This window comes from Lissotriton helveticus, chromosome 2_2 (genome assembly GCF_964261635.1).
Source record: "Lissotriton helveticus chromosome 2_2, aLisHel1.1, whole genome shotgun sequence".
NCBI lineage: Eukaryota > Metazoa > Chordata > Amphibia > Caudata > Salamandridae > Lissotriton > Lissotriton helveticus.
The window spans coordinates 77643120-77664231 of NC_136060.1; the positions used below are offsets into that span (position 1 = coordinate 77643120).

Genomic DNA, 21112 nt, shown 5'->3' on the forward strand with positions numbered 1-21112 from the left:
AGTGCAAACATGCTATGTTCCATGTAACAAAAATCAACCGATATGGGGTCTGTGATGGGAAAGAGCCAGAAGCATAATTTAATGCACCATTTGCCCCTGGCGTCGGATTTTGGGCGAAATTGGCACGGGAACTCTAATAGGCTTGGGCCTCTCTACTACACTCTCGCTCAGGCATTACTTCATTAACCAGCCTGTTTCTATTACAGCAGGTTCGTATATGTTAATCGTTTTCTGAACTTACCTCTGTGTATGGAGCTGTCAGTTCATTTATAGGAGAGATTGAGTTCTTTAAGCTTCAATCTATGTTTGACAAACTCGATCCCTCACTGGCTAATAAACTAGGGGCGGTTAGATTTCGCTTTGTTGGTGAGATTGGGGGATTATACTTCAATTTAATCTGTGTTGAAATTAGATTGGATCTCAAAGGCCACCAAGTTATCCACCAAGTCTCGAGATACCAAAGTAAGGCGAACATAGTCAAAATTTGAACCTTCTAACGAGCACCTTTTTGCCGAGGATATATCCTCCCTTATGACTGATCTACATTTATGCACCTGTCTAAGCCAGTGAATACATTTATTAATCAAAGTGAGTTCATCCTCTTTTGCTGAGCTAGGAGTTATCTTTGGCACACTGGTTAAAAATATTTTATTCCTCATGATTCGTATAGGTATTTTACCCGATTTACTATAAACGTCGGTTGGTTCTGACCCTGGGAGATGACTGATTTTCGGCGGCAAGTGATAGATCCTGCTTGCTCCCCCGTTCTGTCGTTGGAAACCCTGATTCACTTTCACACCATTTGGAACTAGGGATTTGGTAGGGGGTCGTAACTTGATGGTATTTATTATTCTCCTTGTTAGTTGTCAAAAGGTCCATTGCAGTACTATTTTTTTGTCTTTTCCTACTTCCCAGGCTGATAGGCGTACTCTCCTGTGATAGCAGGGTCGATGGGGGTTTGTTTGAGCCAACAGAAATATCTTGTAAATGGTTTTTCATTAACTCTGTTAGCTTCCCAACTAAGCTTTTAAGTGAGGTGACTTCCTCAGTAAGTTTGGTGGTTTGGGCTTTTAAGCTAGTCAGCCGACCATTCTATTACGGGTTCCATTTGGATAATGCTTGTATTGTCAGTACTTGTAACTATAGTTTGCGAATGTCTGATACATTCTACTTCACTACCCATAGTTGGTCCATTAAAGTTTGCTTTTTTCTTAAACATATCTGCGACATGTGGGGTAGAGTTTCTACATTGTACACTGGAACTCGGGGTCGGTGACTCGGCTATCATACTACGTTCTACAGTGGAGAAGTGTGGCTCAATGGTTAGAGCAGGCAGAGCTCTGGCCAGGGACCAGGGTTCGATTCCCACCTTGGCGGGTCTCCGGCTCATTAATTCCCCTGACTAGATATTCTCGCCTCAGTGCCTGTTCTGATCATGGGTCCCACGATGCAACTCTGGGCAATAGCTTGCTTAGTCTCCACAACGGCCCCAAAAGCGCTGGGATGCCTGGCTTCACCTGGGGGGTGCCCAGGAGTGGACATTTCCCAGGAAAGCCAGGAAGGGTTCCTAAGTGGTATACGGACAGCGCCAGGACACCTCCCGTGGAGGTAGCTGTGCGCTTTACAAATTCCGACATTTACATTTATATTTATATTCTTGACCTAAGGGAGTAGAGGTTGTTAGTATCATCTCACACTCATTTACCAGGTCATCAATACGGGCTATAGCACGGTTACTATTTTGTAACATTGACCGCTTTCCCAAACTTTTAAGCTTCTTGCCTTTTCCCGTTTGACCTTTTCCAGGGGCATCAATAGCTTCCTTTTACCCATTTCGCCCTTATACTGTGCTTACTTACAGAGATATAGGCAATGATGAAACACCAATAATTTGAGTCTGCGGTAGGAAGGCGGTACCTTGGAAGTGTAACCGACTATTCAATATCCGATTATCAGGGGGGTGGCCTTGTCTTGTCTCTTCCTGTCAATGATGGGCAAGGATGGGTCCGCCTTTGGCCCGAGCTTTGCCCGGGCATGGCTCGCACCGCGGTAAAGTACTGCGCTTTTTGAGCACGTTGTTGGCAGAGTGCACCTCCCTCCAGGGACTAGCAGTCCCTCCAGTGACCAGGGAACAGACAGCAGCAGGCAAAGAGCAGTGCTGCAGACTATTTTAAAACCAACCTTACTTCCTTATAACTTTCAACCAAGCACACGCTGTTTTTGAGGTTTATTTGTCAACAATTATTCAGAGGAGAAAGAGTATTTTAAGTGGAATCATTCCACTCCCAAAATTGTATGCTAGACTCATCAGTGAGGAGAAGGCACCCATTCCGACTGATATCAGTTGTCTCCCTACCCTATCCTTGTTGTTTTAGAAATGCCCTCACCCACTAGGATTCATTATGGAATTCTTAATCATCAAGTTCTCACCCACATACTTTCCGTATGTAGGCGGGTCAACCGTGACCATGAAGGTGTTACTAAGCAAAGGGATCTATGGGTACCCTGATTGTTGTCAAACCATTTATTCCAGGGGACACTGCCATGATTAAAAAAACAAAAGAGGATGCTGATTGAGAAATGAATCGACTCCAGCATTTGATGGGCTACGTTTCAGCCAAATATTTAGCCAAACTGATCCGCAGGATTTCTTCAGGTCCGTACTAAGATCCCAACACAAACCCAGTTGGGGTTGTATATACACGACACACTGTTTGTGTAGAAAATATGGGAGTGTAATTCACTCAATCATCCATGCCACACATGCAAACTGATCTGAGTAATTTTCTCAGCCTTTCTGAAGGTCAAAAAGGACACACACAGCCTCAGTGTTGCAGTGTTGACATGACCCAAGGGTGCCTGCGCTGGAGCATGGCAGCCAATTTTGCGCCAGCGCAGGGTAAAGCACATGGATGTGTCGTATTGTTGTTAATAGGGCGCATCCCTGTGCTTTTAAAGTTATGCAGCCCGGCACAGCAGAATGGCTTGCAGTGCTGCGTTATTTTGTAGTAAATTAGGCCCACAGTGTATTGCACAACACTTGTGCATTACTAAATAGAGGAACATATATTGCCACTTCAGCAACATCACATAGGAGGGAGTGGTTTTATGTGGGAGCTCTTCTGTATTAAGTCATAGGGAGAAATGACCTTGTATTGACCCTTGTGCATCCATCGGTGTTCGGTGCAGCATCACTTCTACATTATGACGTATGGAAAAGCGATCTTCTGCTCATTACCACATTGGATTGTCACTTATGGGCGATTACATTGTGGCTTTATATGTGCATAATGAGAGTGGGATATCATGTAGCATCACTTCTGAAAAACGATCTGGAGAAGTGTCGCACAGAAAGAAGTGATCTTATGCAGCACCACTTGTGCACTACCCTTCAGCAATTCAGCTACCAAAAGCTGTCATTGTCAATACTGCAGAGCCCTCCGCTGGGTGTGAACTTTTACCCCACCCTCCAATATTAACTGCAGTGGTGTGTATCATTTACTGCATTTAACACACCATTGGGCACACGTTCCCTATTACCATCGAAAGTGAATCACGCCTATGAAAATAAAAACTATGATGCATCCGAGCGATCAAGTACTGTATTATTACAGAATGTCATAATATAAGTGAGAATGATACAAATCATGACCTCGGGCAAAATGCAAGACATGGTTGGTGAAAAAAAAATACTAATATAGTGAATGCTCCTCACAGTGCATCGCTTGTACATATGCTGACAGGATGTAAACTACATACTTCCACTTTGATTTAGAAGATTGATTTACTGGTAATTGCATACAATGCGTTCTGCAAGGTAACGGACATACCGGAAGCGGCTCCCGGTAACTTCGGACACACTGCACCGTGTCCGAGACGGCCTGTCCCGCCCTCTTCTAACCCACTGACAGCTCCTCCGTCACTCACCATTTTGAAGGGCTTCGTGCAGCAGGAAGAGGCTGAGAAGGAGCCAGATCTTCATGGTGGGGGAATCTGTCAGCCCACACGCTTTAATGCCCGCTCCCGGCTGCAAACTCCACTCCTCGGAAGCCGAGACGATCGATGCGGGAAAAATTCCCCTGCCCGCTTCCAAAGGATGCCGCAAAGGAGGGCTGCAAGGAATGTGGTTGGCTGGTTTTTATTTTCCATGGAATGGAGGGAGACTGTTGCCAAGATCAAGTTTCAGTGAAAACTGGGAAAGCCTTGAAAGAAAAACATTTTTCATAAGTTAGCGAGAGCTGTCTGCTCTCTGCTGGCTGCCTGCAAAAAATGTGCCGTAGCTTTCCCAGGGAATTCCTGGCAGGGGAAGACACGGGCCCGCACACCACAGCGACTTTTATCACCAACATGCCAAAAGTGCGCTTTATTCAGACATTTCAAAGAAGCTTTGCATTTCAATTAATATTTGTTAAAATTCTTAATTTATTTTTCTGTGTCTATATTAGTTTTTTTTCACTTTCTTCTACCATTTACATCTTCTCTCTTTTGTCCGCTGCTTTTTAAAACTCACGATTTTCGTTCTTTCTACCCTCCTTCCACGTTTTTTCTTCATAGCTGGTCTGATCGCCACTTCTTTCCTCCCTACATCCCTCTGTACCTTAATTCCCTCCTTCCTTTCTTTCTTCCTCCCTCTCCCTTGCTTTATTGCTTCTATCTTTCCTTCTTTACTTCAAATCCAAATCAGAGAGCATCCAGGTGGTTACATACCAATTTTTAGTTGGGGCACAGTTTTGACATGAGATAGTGAGCCTTTTACGCAGTACCTATGGCAAATTATTATAAATTTGAGCCACTGTAAATCTTAGAGAAGCTAAATTAAAATACAGTTATTTTAAAAGACGGCATAACAGGCATTTAACATCTAACCACTCATTCAAAATGCGCCTTCAATCAGATTCTCAATGTTGGAGATTTTAACAAATGGATTAGGATGCTCGTCATATTCTGTGGAGCTGTCCTCATTTGGAAAAATTTTAGAATTATTTTCTGAATAAGTGGTTTTAAATTTATAAGAGAGTCAATGCATTGTGTTGGAAATGATAATCTCTTCCATGGTGTACTCCCATGTATTTGGTTTGACTGTATTTTTCTGGATGTATAAAACACTGCATTTTACCCCTGATAACCAGTGGTAAAGTGCCTGTGCTAACCCTTTCAACATGATGACAGTGGCATACCTCTGATTGGCACATTTAAATTACCTATAAGTCCCTAGTGTACTCAGGGCCTGTAAATAAATTAAATGTCCCAATTGGACTGCAACACCCATTGCCTAATCCAATGAGTGCAGATTTACCATATTTAGCCTGGCTGAACAATTTTAAACTGTAAAATTGACATGTCAAAAGAACCCTTTTTGGCAAGCCAAAACCTATCTCTTTAAATGTTAATAAGTCACCCGAAGTAGGCTTACTGCCTGGTGTTTAAAAGTAAGATATGTAAAAGTTTAATGTTAAACAAGTTCTTGAAATGAAATGAAATATCAGCATTTGTACAGCGCACAGCTACCTCCGGAGAGATGTCCCGGCGCTGGGGGCCGTCGGGAAGATTAAGCAAGCTATTGTCCGGAGTCACACGATGCTGTGCTAACCTGCCACCGGAGAAGGGGATCGAACCGAGAGACCCAGAGTCAGGCACCCTGGCCACTGCACCACACCTCTTCCACACCTAAAACGCTGTTTAATAAGAAGACATTGGGATACACTATTACATTTAATAATGTTGTCTCTGGCTAGGAAACACTAACAAAAGTCAATCTTGGCCTCTTTGAAATGTTTTTTACAAGCCCAAGTCACTGGTGAAGTTGGATTTCTAAACAATATTTTGGAAAAGTTAGTTTTAGAAAGTTATTTTTTCCCAACCTAAAAGAGTCTGCAGGCCCATTGGCAGGACCTCCAAATGTCACACAGGAGCTGAATAGCCCCTTTGATGATGTTTGGACTTGCTTGCAGACCTAGGAAAAAAAGGCCTTGTGTCTGGGGAGGTGCTCGGTTCCTCTGGCAGGATGACCATCTAGACCATGTCCAGGAAATTTATTACCTTTAAAGAGATCTACCCAGATACAGACAAATATTAACTGAAATCTGGCAGGGCCCTTCTTTGTCTCCCTAGTCAAGCAAGCACTAGTCCCAGTGGGAGAGGAGCTCCTCCCAGAACCGGTTTAGAGTTACCTCAAACGAGGGGTTGATCATTTCCCTGGCCACACCTTTGGGATTCTTACGCTGGCTCTGCACAAGCAGAGAAGGGTTTAATCATCTTGGATTTAGGCAGAGAGGGACTGTAGGATTGTTTGCAGGATGGCATACAGGAAGTGCTTCAAAAGTAGTTAGGGTTGCCCTTGGGAACATTTACCCTATTGTTTAGGGAGGAGCCAGAAGTCACCCTGACCAACACGCTGGTGCCAGGCATAAACGTGTCACCCACAATACCTCCCTCTGAATAATTTCTCGACCTGTTGAAACACAGAAGAGGTCTGGATCTTCTGTCTCTGACCAGAAAAGAGCCTAGAAGACTAGTTTGGTTCTTCCTTTTGTACTCAGGACCAAGAAGTGGACTCCAAGAGTCATAAAGCTAACATCCTGTTCAAGCTACAGGCGCACAACAATATTTAAGAGGCCTTTTCCTGAGGCTATCCAACTGACCATTTCCAGCTGAACTTGCCCTGGACCCTGCTGCTGGCCTCTGCTGGAGTGAAATTTGATCCCAATTGTTGTATCAAAGAGATTTGACCTTTGGCTGGTGTCAAAGTGTACTCCTCCCAACGTTTCATGAAATCTGGGACTTGGAAACATTTTGGCTCTAAAGACATCCGGAGGACATGAACCAACCTGCCAAGCCGATCCAACAAAGGTGCGTTGCTTCTAGGCCATAGATTCAGGTTATTCCAGCATGAAGCTTTTCTGCAGTATCAAATTGATTCAGCGGGACCTCACAGGAAAGGTATCTGGCCTTGTGGAGTCCTTTTCGGCTCCAGCCTGCAGCTTTGCCCTGGTGGAACAGTCCTAGTTCTAAAAAACGGACCAAGCCAAATCTTCGTCGGTGAAGGCGCCAAAAGTATGTGTGGTCCTATTATAGATAGGGCGCACTTTCCCTCTTTGCACCCAGTGCACCTTAAAACTGGTGTGCCTGGCGTAAATAGAGAAAGTGCACCCTATTACATGGAATGCTTATTCAGGTGAAAAATGGAGCAGCTACTTTGAATCCTCCCCATGTTTCACTGTGCAGGAGGCAACCCACCTGCACTTTGAAAGGGGATTAGAGAACACCTTGCAGGTGAGTGCAGTGAGTGACTGCACCCGCCTGCAAGGGTATGCCTGGGATCCGAAGGACCCCCTTACATCCCCAGAAGGCTACCATCAAGAGGCACACTAACAGTTGCGCCACCTGTTAGGCCTCCTTACAACTTCTTTGTCTCTGCGCCTGTGTCTATAAAACAACGCGGGCACAGAGGCAAAGGGATGCCTTCATTGCATGGGGCCACACCCCCATACAAATGAGGGAACTCCCTCTGAAGATAGTGCTGGCGTTTTAGGTGCAGCAGCACTATCAGTATCACAGAAGGGAACGCACAAGCGTCTGCGGCCCCTTCTTTAATATTAAAGTGCTCCGGTGGCAAGAAAAGCAGGTGCAAACACCCGTTGCACCCCCAGGGCACTTCCGTTATATGGCCCCTGGTGGTTGAGGGACTTTTCTGGGAGGGAAATTCAATTTTCTCCTGTGAACTTTACCCCCCAAAAGTCAATGGCTTCACTGAGACCTCGTTCACTGGCTATCGAAAAATGGGGAACCCTCATTGGCCACAGCCTGCTGCCTTGCTTCCTGAGAATTTTTACCTACCATTTCAGAGACTAAGGGGCATATTTATGTAACTTTCATGCAGTGCAGCAAGTAACCTTGAATACACAACGAAAAGACTCCCAACATGTTTATAAAAATAGATGATTATGATTGTATTATAAACAAAACAAGACCTATCAGACCTAAATCCAATATGTAGAAGTTGAGATATTGAATTTTAAAAGGATAAATTCAGAAAAGGGCTTAGAAGAAAGTACCAGTAAAAAGTTACCTGAGGTCGAGAGGAACTGGTGCAAATCCAAAGTTCAGGCCGTCAGTGATCAAGGACAAGATGGCTACAGGAATCAGACAGGTCCTGGTAACAAATCACTTTGCATGAAACAAGGTGTCGATAATCAAAGTCTCGAGATGAGGAGGCACATAGTCGATCTGTGGATGGAGAAGAGCGTTGGAGCCGAACAACGCAGTTGATAATAGCTTTGATGTCAAATCCCTTTTCGATGCAGGTGATGTGTCGAAGTTGAACCTCACTGTACATCGAGGTAGAGCCAGGCAGTCTATCTAGGCAATATTAACGATTGGCTTCTATGTCGATGTCCTACATGGTTGAGCTGTGCAGTCCATTGAGGTGATGTTGACGATTGGTTCTTGCGTCAGCGTCGAATGGAAATGAATTGGTTCCAATCGGTGAAAACACATCACTGCGTACATTTGTGTAGCAAAAGCAGCAGTAGCACCCAATTCTGAGGCCCAAAACTGGAGAGGGCTCCTCAGGCAAGGGCAATACTCACAGACATCTGTGTCCAGCGGCATCAGCAACAGGAGACAAGCTAACAAGCCCTTGGAGATCACTTAGGGGGCACAAAGAAAGGTTGTGGGCAGCAGACCAGCACATTAAAGCAGGTTGCAAAGTGGCAATTCCTCCTGCAGCCTAGCACACAGCAGACAGCAGGCCAACTCATAAAAGCAATTACTAAAATAAAGGTCCCTCCTGCAGCCCATCCTCTGGCGCTGTGCATATGTAGAGCCAGCAGCATCTGGTTACCATTCCCACACAGTGTCTGATTAGATGGGATCAGAGCCCCAGTACTTATACTCTGAAATGCCTTTAATATAGGGGGTGACTTTAAAAGAACCCTTAGAAGTGCACACAGATCCTTTGCAGCCCAGCCATGGCTCCAGATAATCGGTCAGGGTTAAATCAGCCCTTTGCGGGAGGGCAGGACAAAACTTATTTAGACGTAAGTGCAAACCTATGTGTCGTAAAAGGGGAGTTTAAGGTTTGACAAGTAGTTTTAAATGCCAAGTGAAAGTGGCAGTAAACTGCACACACAGGCCCTGCATTGACGGCCTGAGAAAAGTTTGAAAAGCTGCTTTTGTGGGTGGCACAAGCAGCGCTACAAGCCAACTGGTAGCAATTAATTTACAGGTCCTAGGTATATGGTATACCACTTTTCAAGGGTCTTCCAAGTAAATCAAATATGCCAAACAGGTGTAAACCAACCATACCATACTTAGGGGGAGAGCACATGCACTTTAGAACTGGTTAGCAGTGGTAACCGGTAGTGCTGAGAGTCCTAACACCAACAAAAGAAGGTCAGAAAAATAGGAGGAGTAAGGCAGAAAGTTTGAGGATAACCCTGTAGAAAGGGCCAGGCCAACACGTAGGAAATAGAGAATCGTGAATGTACCACATTATGGTCAGAGTACTTGAAAGCTCTGTATAAAAAACGAATGATCAAGACGCATTTATGAGAAAATATGCAACCATTTTTCCAGTATAGGGTCAAGAGTGGACAAGTCCACCAGATATGTAGTGGCGACGGCGGCGAAAGGCAGACAGTGGCAGAGTCTGCTGGGACCTGCTTAGTCGCAGTAAAACCTGCGGGGAAGCTCACATCGCTCTGATTGTTTTAAGGAGAAGCTTTGTGTAATTGCACCACTCTTCTGTTTTACTCACTGTTTTTAACTTCCTTCTGCCCCGGTCCGTTACGGATTTCAGTGCTGATTGAACGGAGGGCAGAGAAGGCAGGAGTAGTGCTTCTGGCCTCCACGCTCTGGGCCAGTCAGCGGTCTAGTTGGAGGTGGGAGGGGACTACAAAGGAGCACACCTGGCACAGCACGCTGCGGCGAAAGGCAGACAGTGGCAGAGTCTGCTGGGACCTGCTTAGTCGCGGTAAAACCTGCGGGGAAGCTCATATCACGCTGATTATTTTAAGGAGAAGCTTTGTGTAATTGCACCACTCTTCTGTTTTACTCATTGTCTTTAACTTCCTTCCGCCCCGGTCCGTCACGGCTTTCAGTGCCGATTGAAGGGAGGGCAGATAAGGCAGGAGTAGTGCTTCCGGCCTCCACGCTCTGGGCCAGTCAGCGGTCTAGTTGGAGGTGGGAGGGGACTACAAAGGAGCACACCTGGCACAGCGCGCTGCGACGAAAGGCAGACAGTGGCAGAGTCTGCTGGGACCTGCTTAGTCGCGGTAAAACCTGCGGGGAAGCTCATATCGTGCTGATTGTCTTAAGGAGAAGCTTTGTGTAATTGCATCACTCTTCTGTTTTACTCACTGTGTTTAACTTCCTTCCGCCCCGGTCCGTCACGGCTTTCAGTGTCGATTGAACGGAGGGCAGAGAAGGCAGGAGTAGTGCTTCCAGCCTCCATGCTCTGGGCCAGTCAGCGGTCTAGTTGGAGGTGGGAGGGGACTACAAAGGTGCATGGTGGGAAGGATGCACAGCGGACGCGCGCCGAAGGCGCGCCTAAGGAAAGCCCGTCTGCGCCCGTCTAAGCCTGGGCGACGCCTGACGCCAGACCGGCTGATGGTCTCGAAACAGGGGTGCTGACCTATACCAGAGAGCACCTGCTGACCCTTGGCTCGCGGTCTAACCCTGGCTGTACGCTTTTGGGAGGGGGTATGGAGGGGCCTTTTTGCTGCCACAATTGTGGCTTCGATTCTTGCCCCCACTATTCTCCTCTACCCCCGCCCCTAAAAAACCCACCCTAAGAATTCTCCTACTCAATGCTCGCTCCATGGTGAGGCACTACATGGAAATCTACGATCTTATCGAAGATGAAGCTCCCGATGTGCTGTTTATTACAGAATTCTGGCTAACCAATGACACGGTGGCCGAGCCCGGCCTTGCACTTCCCCCTGAGTACAGTATCCTGACTCTAATCAGGGCAACAAGAGGGAGGGGGGGGGCTTAGCCATCATTTTTAGGTCTAGGTTCCCCTGTTCCTTTGTTAGAGAGGTCGTAGCGGGGTGTGAATGCGCTCGTTTTGTTTTTTCCCCTTGCACGCATTTCTCCCTCACTGGTCTCTTAGTTTATCCCCCCCAGGACCTGCCGCAGAATTCAAATCTGCCATTGTCGAGGCTGTGAGCTCCCTGGCTTTGACCTCAGCAAATTTCACTCTCCTTGGAGATCTTAACTTACATTTCGATCTCCCTTCAGACCCTGAAATTGGCGGCTAACTTGCCGACCTCGCTGCCTGCCAATTGAGGCAGTTGGTGGTGGGGGCCTCCCACACCACTGGACATCTGCTATATATGATATTTTCAAATATTCTGGGACTTACAGCCATGGCACCCAGCCCAGTGTGTTGGTCAGATCATTTTTTAGTGTCCCTTTCCCTTCCGCTTCCTGACACACTCCCCAGAGCCAATCTCAAGTCCACTCGTAGACGTTGTTAGCACAAGCTTAAGTTGGAGGATCTTCTAGCCGCCTTAGAGGCTTTTTCTCCAACGTTAAGTACAGATCCGGAACTTGCATATAAAACCTTTTGCAACTGGCTTATACGTGCTCTTGATTCCCTTATCCCAGCAAAACATTCCGTCGGTCGCTGCTCTAGCTCCAACCCCTGGTACAATGACTTCCTCGCTAGTTTGCGAAGCACCTGCAAAAAACTGGAACGGGCTTGGAGAAAGAACTATGACCCGGGGGCGAAAAAGTGTTACCAGGATGGGATCAAAGGCTACCATAAGGCTATACACCTGGCACATGCAGCCCATTTCACCAATGAGATTAAGTCCAGCAAAAACCCATCCAAATGCATTTTTAAAATACTGAGCGACCTTAAAAACAGGAAATCCCCCCCGGTCTACACATTCACGTCTGGCGAACAGTGCGAAGCACTGGCCAAATTCTTAGACCAGAAAGTGGAAGCTATCTATAAACCTTTTCACAGCCGCCCCGCGGCCCAGGTAGCCCTGGTTGCTCCTCTTCCTGCTGCTACTCTAGAGGTAATACCAGCTATCACTCAGGGTGAGCTCCTCGCTCTATGCATTATGGTCAAATCCAGGTCTTCCCTAGACCCCATGCGACCGGACCTCTTTAAGGATTGTCTTCCGATCCTTCTTGATCCGTTATGCCAAGTGATCAATTCCTACCTCACTTCGGCGGTGGTGCCTCAAGCATGGAAGCTAGCAAGGGTGGTCCCCCTGCTGAAAAAACCCACCCTCGATCCTAATAAACCTGAGAACTTTAGACCAATATCCCTCCTCCCCTGGGCCGCCAAAGTAGCGGAGGCCCACTGCAATAACATCCTCTCCAGCTTCCTGAACAGCAACAGCATCCTTGACCACTCTCAGACGGCTTCCGCCCCGGCCACAGTACTGAGACCGCACTTCTGGCAGTTTGCACACACCTGCGAACCATTCTGGATGAGGGTCAAACGGCGGCGCTGATCCTGCTCGATCTCAGCGCCGCGTTTGATACCGTCTCCCACCAGATCCTACTACGCCGCCTAGAGGAGGCCGGGGTAGTTGGTCTGGCCTTGGACTGGTTTCATTCTTTCCTTTCAGATAGGGCATTTCAGGTCACGGCTCCCCCCTTCCTCTCCCATGTTCATCTTAGCAAGCAGGGGGTCCCCCAGGGCTCTGCTTTAAGCCCCTGCTTGTTCAACCTCTATGTCCAGCCTCTGGCAAGAGTAGCGCATGAACACGGCCTGACCTTGGTCTCTTACGCCGATGGCACACAACTAGTGGTGGCCCTCTCGGACGACTGTGCCTTAGGCCCTGCGCGGTTTCGAACCAAGCTTGAGGCGATCGCACAGTGGATGTCCACCAATTGCTTACAACTTAATGTTAGTAAGTCTGAGGTGCTGTTGGTGGGGAAAAACAAGGAGCTCTGGAGCACTCTGTGGTGGCCAACATCTATTGGTAGTGCCCCGACCCCGAATCCTGAGAAACTTGGGGGTTGATAGCAGACAGAAATTTTGAGTTCCCAGCGATGAGGGTGTGAGGGGACGGGAAAGTGGTAAGGCCCTTAGAAACTGCTACGTTGTCCCAAATGTCAAGTACTATCTATGCAACCATTTTTAAGGCACACATTGAAATAGTTATCTAACATATTAAATTACTAATAAAAGTTTTCTATATGGTAACTTCAGACTGTTAAAATGAATTATATCTCTTTTTATTGCTCATGAAAGAAAATTCTACATCCATGATTATGTTTTGAATAATTGAAGAATTTAGTAGCTATCATGTTTGCGTATAGACCTTTCCTCCTCTTACTTCAATTAGATATCATTACATATTCAAACACATTTCATGTTTTAGTACTGATTTTTCCCACCTCCTAATGATGATTTGTGTTTCAAAAGTAATTCTTAGCTAAAATAATACTTATGGCCCATTCACATATTAACTGTACTTTATAGTACATTAAGTAGTACTACAATAGTACTTTAAAAGCACACCAAAATGCTATTCAGAAACACATGAACCTACCCACAAAAGAGTAAGCCCATTGCTATTCGCAAACTGCACGGGAAACATCCTTTACGACGCAACTTTTACCACGCAGTGCCTTTACAACGCAGGTTTTTCAACGCAAGTCATTACAAAGAATTGTGCTGGGGGGGCGCTCTAGGATAGGTAATAGTTTAATTTACTATCCAACACCTTCCCTACTATCCACGTGGACTGGAGTTGGAATAGTAAATTAAACTATTCACTATCCAGCACCCCCAACGCAAGTCGTTGTAACGACTTGCATTGAAAAACCTGCGTTGTAAAGGCATGTGTAGTAAAAGCATGCGTTGTAACAACGTACATCCAACTGCACTTCTAAAGTTACTACAGCCACAAAAAGGACCGCAAACAGAGGTAAATTGCTCCAGCTCAGCGCTTGAATAAGTCCAGTAGTATAGGCCGTCCATGATCAAGGACAAGATGGCTACAGGAATCAGACAGGTCCTGCTAACAAATCACTTGGCATGAAACAAGGTGTCGATATCAAAGTCTCGAGATGAGGAGGCAGGTAGTCGATTAGTGGATGGAGAAGAGCGCTGGAGCCAAACGATGCCGTTGATAATAGCTTTGATGTCAAATCCCTTTTCGATGAAGGTGCTGTGTCGAAGTTGAACCTCACTGTACATCGAGGTAGAGCCATGCAGTCTATTGAGGCGATATTAACGATTGGCTTCTATGTCGACGTCCTACATGGTTGAGCCGTGCAGTCCGTTGAAGTGATGTTGACGATTGCCAAACAGGTGTAAACCAACCATACCATACTTAGGGGGGGAGCACATGCACTTTAGAACTGGTTAGCAGTGGTAATCGGTAGTGCTGAGATTCCTAACACCAACAAAAAAAGGTCAGAAAAATAGGAGGTGTAAGGCAAAAAGTTTGAGGATAACCCTGTAGAAAGGGCCAGGCCAACACATAGGAAATAGAGAATCATGAATGTACCACATTATGTTCAGAGTAGTTGAAAGCCGTGTATAAAAAATTAATAATCAAGACGTCATTTATGAGAAAATATGCAACCATTTTTTCCAGTATAGGGTCAAGAGTGGAAAAGTCCACCAGAAATGAAGAAAGTCACCCGGGGAGTTCGAACATCTCCAACACATAGGGGAGGTAGCGGGAAACATCTTATATAGTCTAAAGGGGGTATAATACCAATGAGTCATATTCTTGTATGCAGATTCCCATCGGGAGATGCAGCGATAGACTTTCGGGATGTCTCGCCACAGGTAGTTCCATTGGGCGGGGGTGATTTCAGAAGGGGCGGCTGATTGCCATTGATGCTGATATGGGTGAAGGGCAACAAAAGAGGGTGTTGCAAAACATGATAAGTCCACAATATTAGCCCCTCAGAGTCATCAAAGGAGTGTACTAAGGCCATCATCAGGATGGTGGGCGGACTTTGTCGGCCCGCTATCCTCGTTGTGGAAGGGACTGCCCGTCATAAGGACGGGGGTCCTGTGGGGGCTATTAGGATGCGCCCGCCACAGTGGTGGGGGCATCCCGTATTCTTAACATTGTGGTGAGCGGTGCTGAAAGCACCGCCCAGCGCAATGGTAAAAATACATGCTGTGCATTTCAAAGCACAATGTGACATGCACCGCGCGGTGCCTGGCACGTTGTTCTTTGAAAGGCAGGGGTACCCCCATGTGATCCCCACCACCTCCCGGAGTCCATGGGGGCCAGCAACGGGCCCCCAAAGCAGACTCCGCATGCCTTTCTGTGGCCGCAATGCCGCCATGGAAAGGCATTGAAAAATACACATACTAATATGGCTGGTGGTGTCTTTCAGACACCGCCACCATATAGAACAAAATCGGCGGACGGTCTTTCCATCCGCCACGGACCCGCCAGCCATTATAATATGGCGGGGGTTCATTTCGGCACTGATGGCGGGCGTATTGCCCCCGCCAGGTCGGCGGTGGCTACCGCCGGCCTGGCGAGGGCGATCCGCCCGCCATCCTAATGGGGCCCTAAGCGTTCAAAAGGAGTGAGCGCACGGGTGAGGATCTGTTGCAGAGAAGATATGTGCACCCAATGACGGAGCTGTATGTATTGTAGTTTTGCACCCTTCAGGAGTTGGAACTCTTCTTTGCAGTGATCAAAGGACTTAAATGTATCACCTAGAAACAGATCTCTTATTGATCTGCATCCATCATCCAGCCATTCAGAGAAAACTTGGGGGTTGATAGCAGACAGGAATTTTGAGTTCTCAGCGATGGGGGTGTGAGGGGACGGGAAAGTGGTTAGGCCCTTAGAAACTGCTACTTTGTCCCAAATGTCAAGTACTGTCTATGCAACCATTTTTAAGGCACACATTGAAATAGTTATCTAACATATTAAATTACTAATAAAAGTTTACTATATGGTAACTTCAGACTGTTAAAATGAATTATATCTCTTTTTATTGCTCAATTGAAAGAAAATTCTACATCCATGATTATGTTTTGAATAATTGAAGAATTTAGTAGCTATCATGTTTGCATATAGACCTTTCCTCCTCTTACTTCAATTAGATATCATTACATATTCAAACACATTTCATGTTTTAGTACTGATTTTTCCCACCAACTAATGATGATTTTTTTTTTCAAAAGAAATTCTTAGCTAAAATAATACTTTTGGCCCATTCACAAATTAACTGTACTTTATATTACATTTAGGGGCTGATTCTGATGTGGGTTGGAAAGCTTCCCAATCAAATCGGTTTGGAAATGGTTTCCGACCCACTCGGATCGGGAGAGTCCGACCGACGGAGTACGATGCATCCGGATGCTTCCCGATACGATTTGGTTTGACTCCCATTGACTTCAATGGGAGCATAAGTTCCTAACCGCATCAGAATTGGGCCCTCGGTCGGTAAATCATGTTCCCGATCCGATTTGGAAGGAGCAAATGCTGTTAGGAGGCCTTCCTAAACGCATCAGAATCAGGCTCTAGGTGGGACTGTTTTCCTAACCGCATCAGAATCAGGCTCTCAGTAATAAATGTAGGTGGCAATAGCGAGAGTAGCTTGAAAAAGGGGCATACTTATTACTAAATTGGAGGGGTTTAGGGAGGAGTAGGGAGGGGTCAACGAGGGGTTTAGGAATAAACATGCACCTACCCACAAAAGGGTAAGTTCATTGCTATTCACAAACTGCACTTCTAAAGTTACTACAGCCACAAAAAGGACCCCAAACAGAGGTAAATTGGTCCAGCTCAGAGCTTGAATAAGTCCAGTACGACAGTGGACACTGGTACTGCAACATCCCCAACAGAAAATAGTGGCCATATGGAATAAAAATAAAAACACCTAAGAAGTAATGGGGATTTAAATTAAATTATTTACCATAGCTAAAATACAAATAAATATAATTGAATGGTAAAAAAATCTAAAATTTAAATATATGCATTATTTAATTTTAAAATATTTTAACAACCTTTTTTAAATGTATAAATTAATGCCATATTCATTTTTATTAAAATATTATTAAACTTTTTTTAATGAATTCTATACATCACTTTCAATAATTATTGGTGCACAATAAAATGCATTTTTTACTTACGTCAGGAGCTTACTTTTTAGTTTAAATAATTTTTTTTTATTTTTTATTGAATTTAATAGATGACAAACTACTCAGAAGAGTCATTGGTGGTGTCCTAACACAAAGGTGACTCTGCTCAGAAGAAGGGCTTCTAATGAGCTCTTCCATGGCGTATTTAGTCCTGTGCGTAAGCGGATGGCTACCCCATTGGTGAAGCTCGGGGGGAGACAATGCTGTCTCCACTAGGTGGGTGGGCCTTGCCAAATGCACTGGAATGGCGCTGCTCCACTGCTTCAAGCTCACTGCAGGTGAGGCAGGTGCGAACAACACAAACCTGACACAAAATACTGTGCAAGATAGGAAGAAGAAACCAAAGGGGGGAATATTCATGCTGTAAGGGAAGGAATGAATACCTGCATGTGCAGAAGCTAAGTCAGCCTCCCCAAACACTTCAACCACTCTTGATCCCCTTGGCGATTTCCGGAGAATGTCACTTTAAATAAGCATACCAATGAGAGCTGTCCCATGTGGATTGCCCAGGCTGTCTCCTGTTAGTTGTCAGAATATTAAAAGTAATAATTTATGCCTTTTGATATTCATGTATCAAACTGTGTTTTTTGTGGCTAGTAAAGTACTTTTCCTTTTAAGATAAATCATTGATGGGACAGTAAGTTATTAGGCTATATTGGATGGTTTATTGAAGAATGAGTCTTTCATCCCATCACTTATCTGAAAAATCCTGGGGCTGCTTGACTTCACCGTTAAATCATAGCCACCACCACAAATACCGTACACTCAATTAGTCATAAATGGGCAAAACATCTCTGAAAGAATGCATATAAACTATGAAATGGATGTACGTTGTTACCACGCGATGTATTACATCGCAGTACATTACAACACGTCTTTTACAACGCAAGTCGTTACCACGACTTGCGTTGTAGGGGTGCTGGACTTAGGAATAGTTAAATTTACTATTCCAACACCAGACTACGTACAGTAGGGAAGGTGTTGGATAGTAAATCTACTATTCCTTATCCTCGAGCGCAAGTCGTGGTTACGACTTGCGTTGTAAAAGACGCGTCGTAACTGCACTGCGGGGTAACATCCGCGTTGTAAAGGGTGTTCCCCCTATGAAATAAGCATAACTTCATGAACACACATCTCTAACTGGTACACATGTTCATTAGCCATAGGACTCAATCTTAAAGCACACTAGAAAAGAAAGCTTCTGCAAAGCAAAATACCTGGGATTGATATTCAAACTTATCATCGATAACTATCTATACCACATCACACCTTAAACAGACTGCAAGAACATGCAGCACTACATTCAAGTTGCTTGATAGAAGCAGCAATTTTAACAGTGTCCCTGTAAAACAATCTTATAGTTAGATAAGAGTTTCCGCCGGAAGATTGTTATTTTGATTGGCTGAAAACTTTGACGCAATTTGACGAATCTGTATGAAGCTTAAACAAAATAAGTTAATCCATCTTGTCTCCTCCATGAATGTTCGTTTGCTGATCCATAAAGCAGGGACTAGGATAAAGGGTGGCGGGGTCTCAAAAGCATGATTTCCCGAAGGAAACTTTGGTTTACGATACATTAAAAATGGCTCAACAGCAAATTAGGAAACAATTAGAACATTATCTAAAATAATACAAACATATTGCTAAATAAATAAAACTACTATTCAAAGTCCCCAAAAAACTACAGTAATGAAAACGTTGGATAGCGTAGGACTTAAAATTACTATTCCCACTCCAGAAAATGCAACAGTAGGGAAAGCGTCGGATAGAGTAGGGGTAAAAATTACTATTCCCACTCCAGAGAGTGCAACAGTAGGGAAAGCGCTGGATAGCGTAGGGGTAAAAATTACTATTCCCACTCCAGAGAGTGCAACAGTAGGGAAAGCGTTGGATAGCGTATGGGTAAAAATTACTATTCCAACTCCAGAGAGTGCAACTGTAGGGAAAAGTAAAAGTGCTTAGAAGCAAGTAGAGCTAAAAGACTACTTTAAGTCGCGCTGGACCGGGACAAAATCAAAGTTCAGGCTTACCTTGTGGAAGCACAAGCACAAGCTGGCTAACAGACCCACACAGGGCCTTGTGAACAAAGGGGCATATCTAATAGCCCCTATGGCCACCACAACATCACCTTTCTGCATGTTGTGGTGGAGATAGGGGCTTTGCCTTATTCACCTGGCAGCTTTAAGCCACTTAATGTGGCTTAATGCCGCCAAGTGGAGAAGTGTGGCTCACTGGTTAGAGGAGGCAGACCTGGAATCAGAGGTCAGCCCGGGACCAGGGTTCAATTCCCGGCTCGGTGGGGTCTTGAGTCCTAAAATGTCCATGGATTCGACAATTCTCGCTCCGGTACCTACTCGATTCACGGGTTAACACTCTGCGACTCTGGGCAATAGCTTGCTTAATCTCCAGTATGGCCCCTCGCGGTGGGATGCCTGGCTTTCACATTGCGGATACCCTGCCGGGGTTATCTCACAGGGGAATACCAGGACGGGTTCCCTAAGCAAGCGCTTAGAAACCTCTCGGTGATTTGCGCTATATAAATTCCTGTACATTTACAAGTAAATAAGGCACCCTCTCACGCTATACTTAGCGTGAAAGCGGTGGACAATGGGTGTTGTGGTGGGCGTTTCACTGCAACACCCATTGATTTTGATGCTGCCCCATATTTACAAGGGTGGCATAAATATGGGGCAGTGCCAAAATGAAGACCAAGGAAAACCTGGTCTTACTCTGGTGCGATGAGGAGAAATGTTTAATTTCTCCTACTTTTTGCTGTTTATGTGTGCTGCGTTGTGCAGCACACATAGAAACAGCAAAACACCATTGATTGTTTATGAGCAGGAAGGTGTCCCTTTCTGCACATAAACACATTTTTTTTTTAAATTACATTTTGCAACTTCTAAGTGGGCAATAACCAGAAATGATGTATTCCTGCATCCCTTAGAATAATTGATTTGGCCAAATCAGGAATAACATCCCTTGTAAAGATGACTGTTAGAAATGGGGGTCTCTAGTTGTCACAGGTGTGAACTTTGTCCAAGTAAGGACCCTTTCTTCTAGTCAGGGTAAGGGAAATTACACTTCTAAAATAACGCCTGCTCACCCCCTTGGTAGCTTGGCATGAGAAGTCAGTCTTATCTCAGAAACAAAGTGTAAAGCATTTGCACATAACACACAATAATACAGTGAAAACTCTACAAAACGACACCATACCAAATTTAGATAAATAGTCAATATTTATCTGTGTAAAACAAGACCAAAATGATACAGATTCGTTTCTTGCACAAAAACAATCACCCCTACAACGCAGACACCCTTGCACCATGGAGCAAGGGTGCCTGCATTTTCACATGCAGCCCATTGTGTGCCAGCGCAGGGGAAAAGGACAGGAATGCGCTGTGTCTTGTAGATACAGCGCATTCTTGCCCTTATCTTTTTCGCATGGCAGCGTAGCAGGAAGGCTTTCTGCGCGTCAAAATATTGTAAATGAGGCCCGTAGTTTTTAAACACAAACCACCAGTGAACCTATTGCAAGACAGTTGTGGTGTAAACCCTTCCTAAGGTCCTGGATCCTTGGCTGGGTCGGGATGATTTCTTCTACCACTCCTGAAAATCTGGGACAGGAAAACTTTTTAGTTCCAAAGATCTCTAGAAGACCAGGATAAACCTGCTAAGCGGATCCAACCAAGGTGCGTTGCCCCTAGGCTGAAGATTCAAGTTTTTCCTGCTCAGAGCTTTATCATGATGGCAAATCCTCTGCAGCGGGACCTTGTGAAGATGGTATCTGGCCTCGCGGAGCACTCTTCAACTACAACCTACTTCCTTGCCATGATGGAGGAATCTGAGCTCCCAGAAAAAGTGGCTAAGTGCGCACAAAGAAATCTTGTACAGGAAGAAGGCACTAAAAGTATCTAGCAGGTGAGGGACCTTTCCTGGCCATGAAATTCCAATGTATCCCATTCTGATATTTTCCAACACCTTGTCCAACTTTACTGAGACCTTGTCCAACAGCGA

The 21112-nt window shown here is 45.2% G+C and overlaps 1 protein-coding gene across 1 annotated transcript in view; it reads right to left on the bottom strand.

Annotated features, from left to right (window-relative positions):
* Positions 1 to 4135, bottom strand: part of PDGFRL (platelet derived growth factor receptor like) — a 580529-nt gene extending 576394 nt beyond the window's left edge. Inside the window, exon 1 of the mRNA XM_078678941.1 lies at positions 3928 to 4135. Coding sequence (XP_078535067.1) covers positions 3928 to 3982 — 55 coding nt within the window. The 5' untranslated portion in view covers positions 3983 to 4135. The remainder of the gene's footprint in view (positions 1 to 3927) is intronic.
* Positions 4136 to 21112: the final 16977 nt, after the last annotated feature.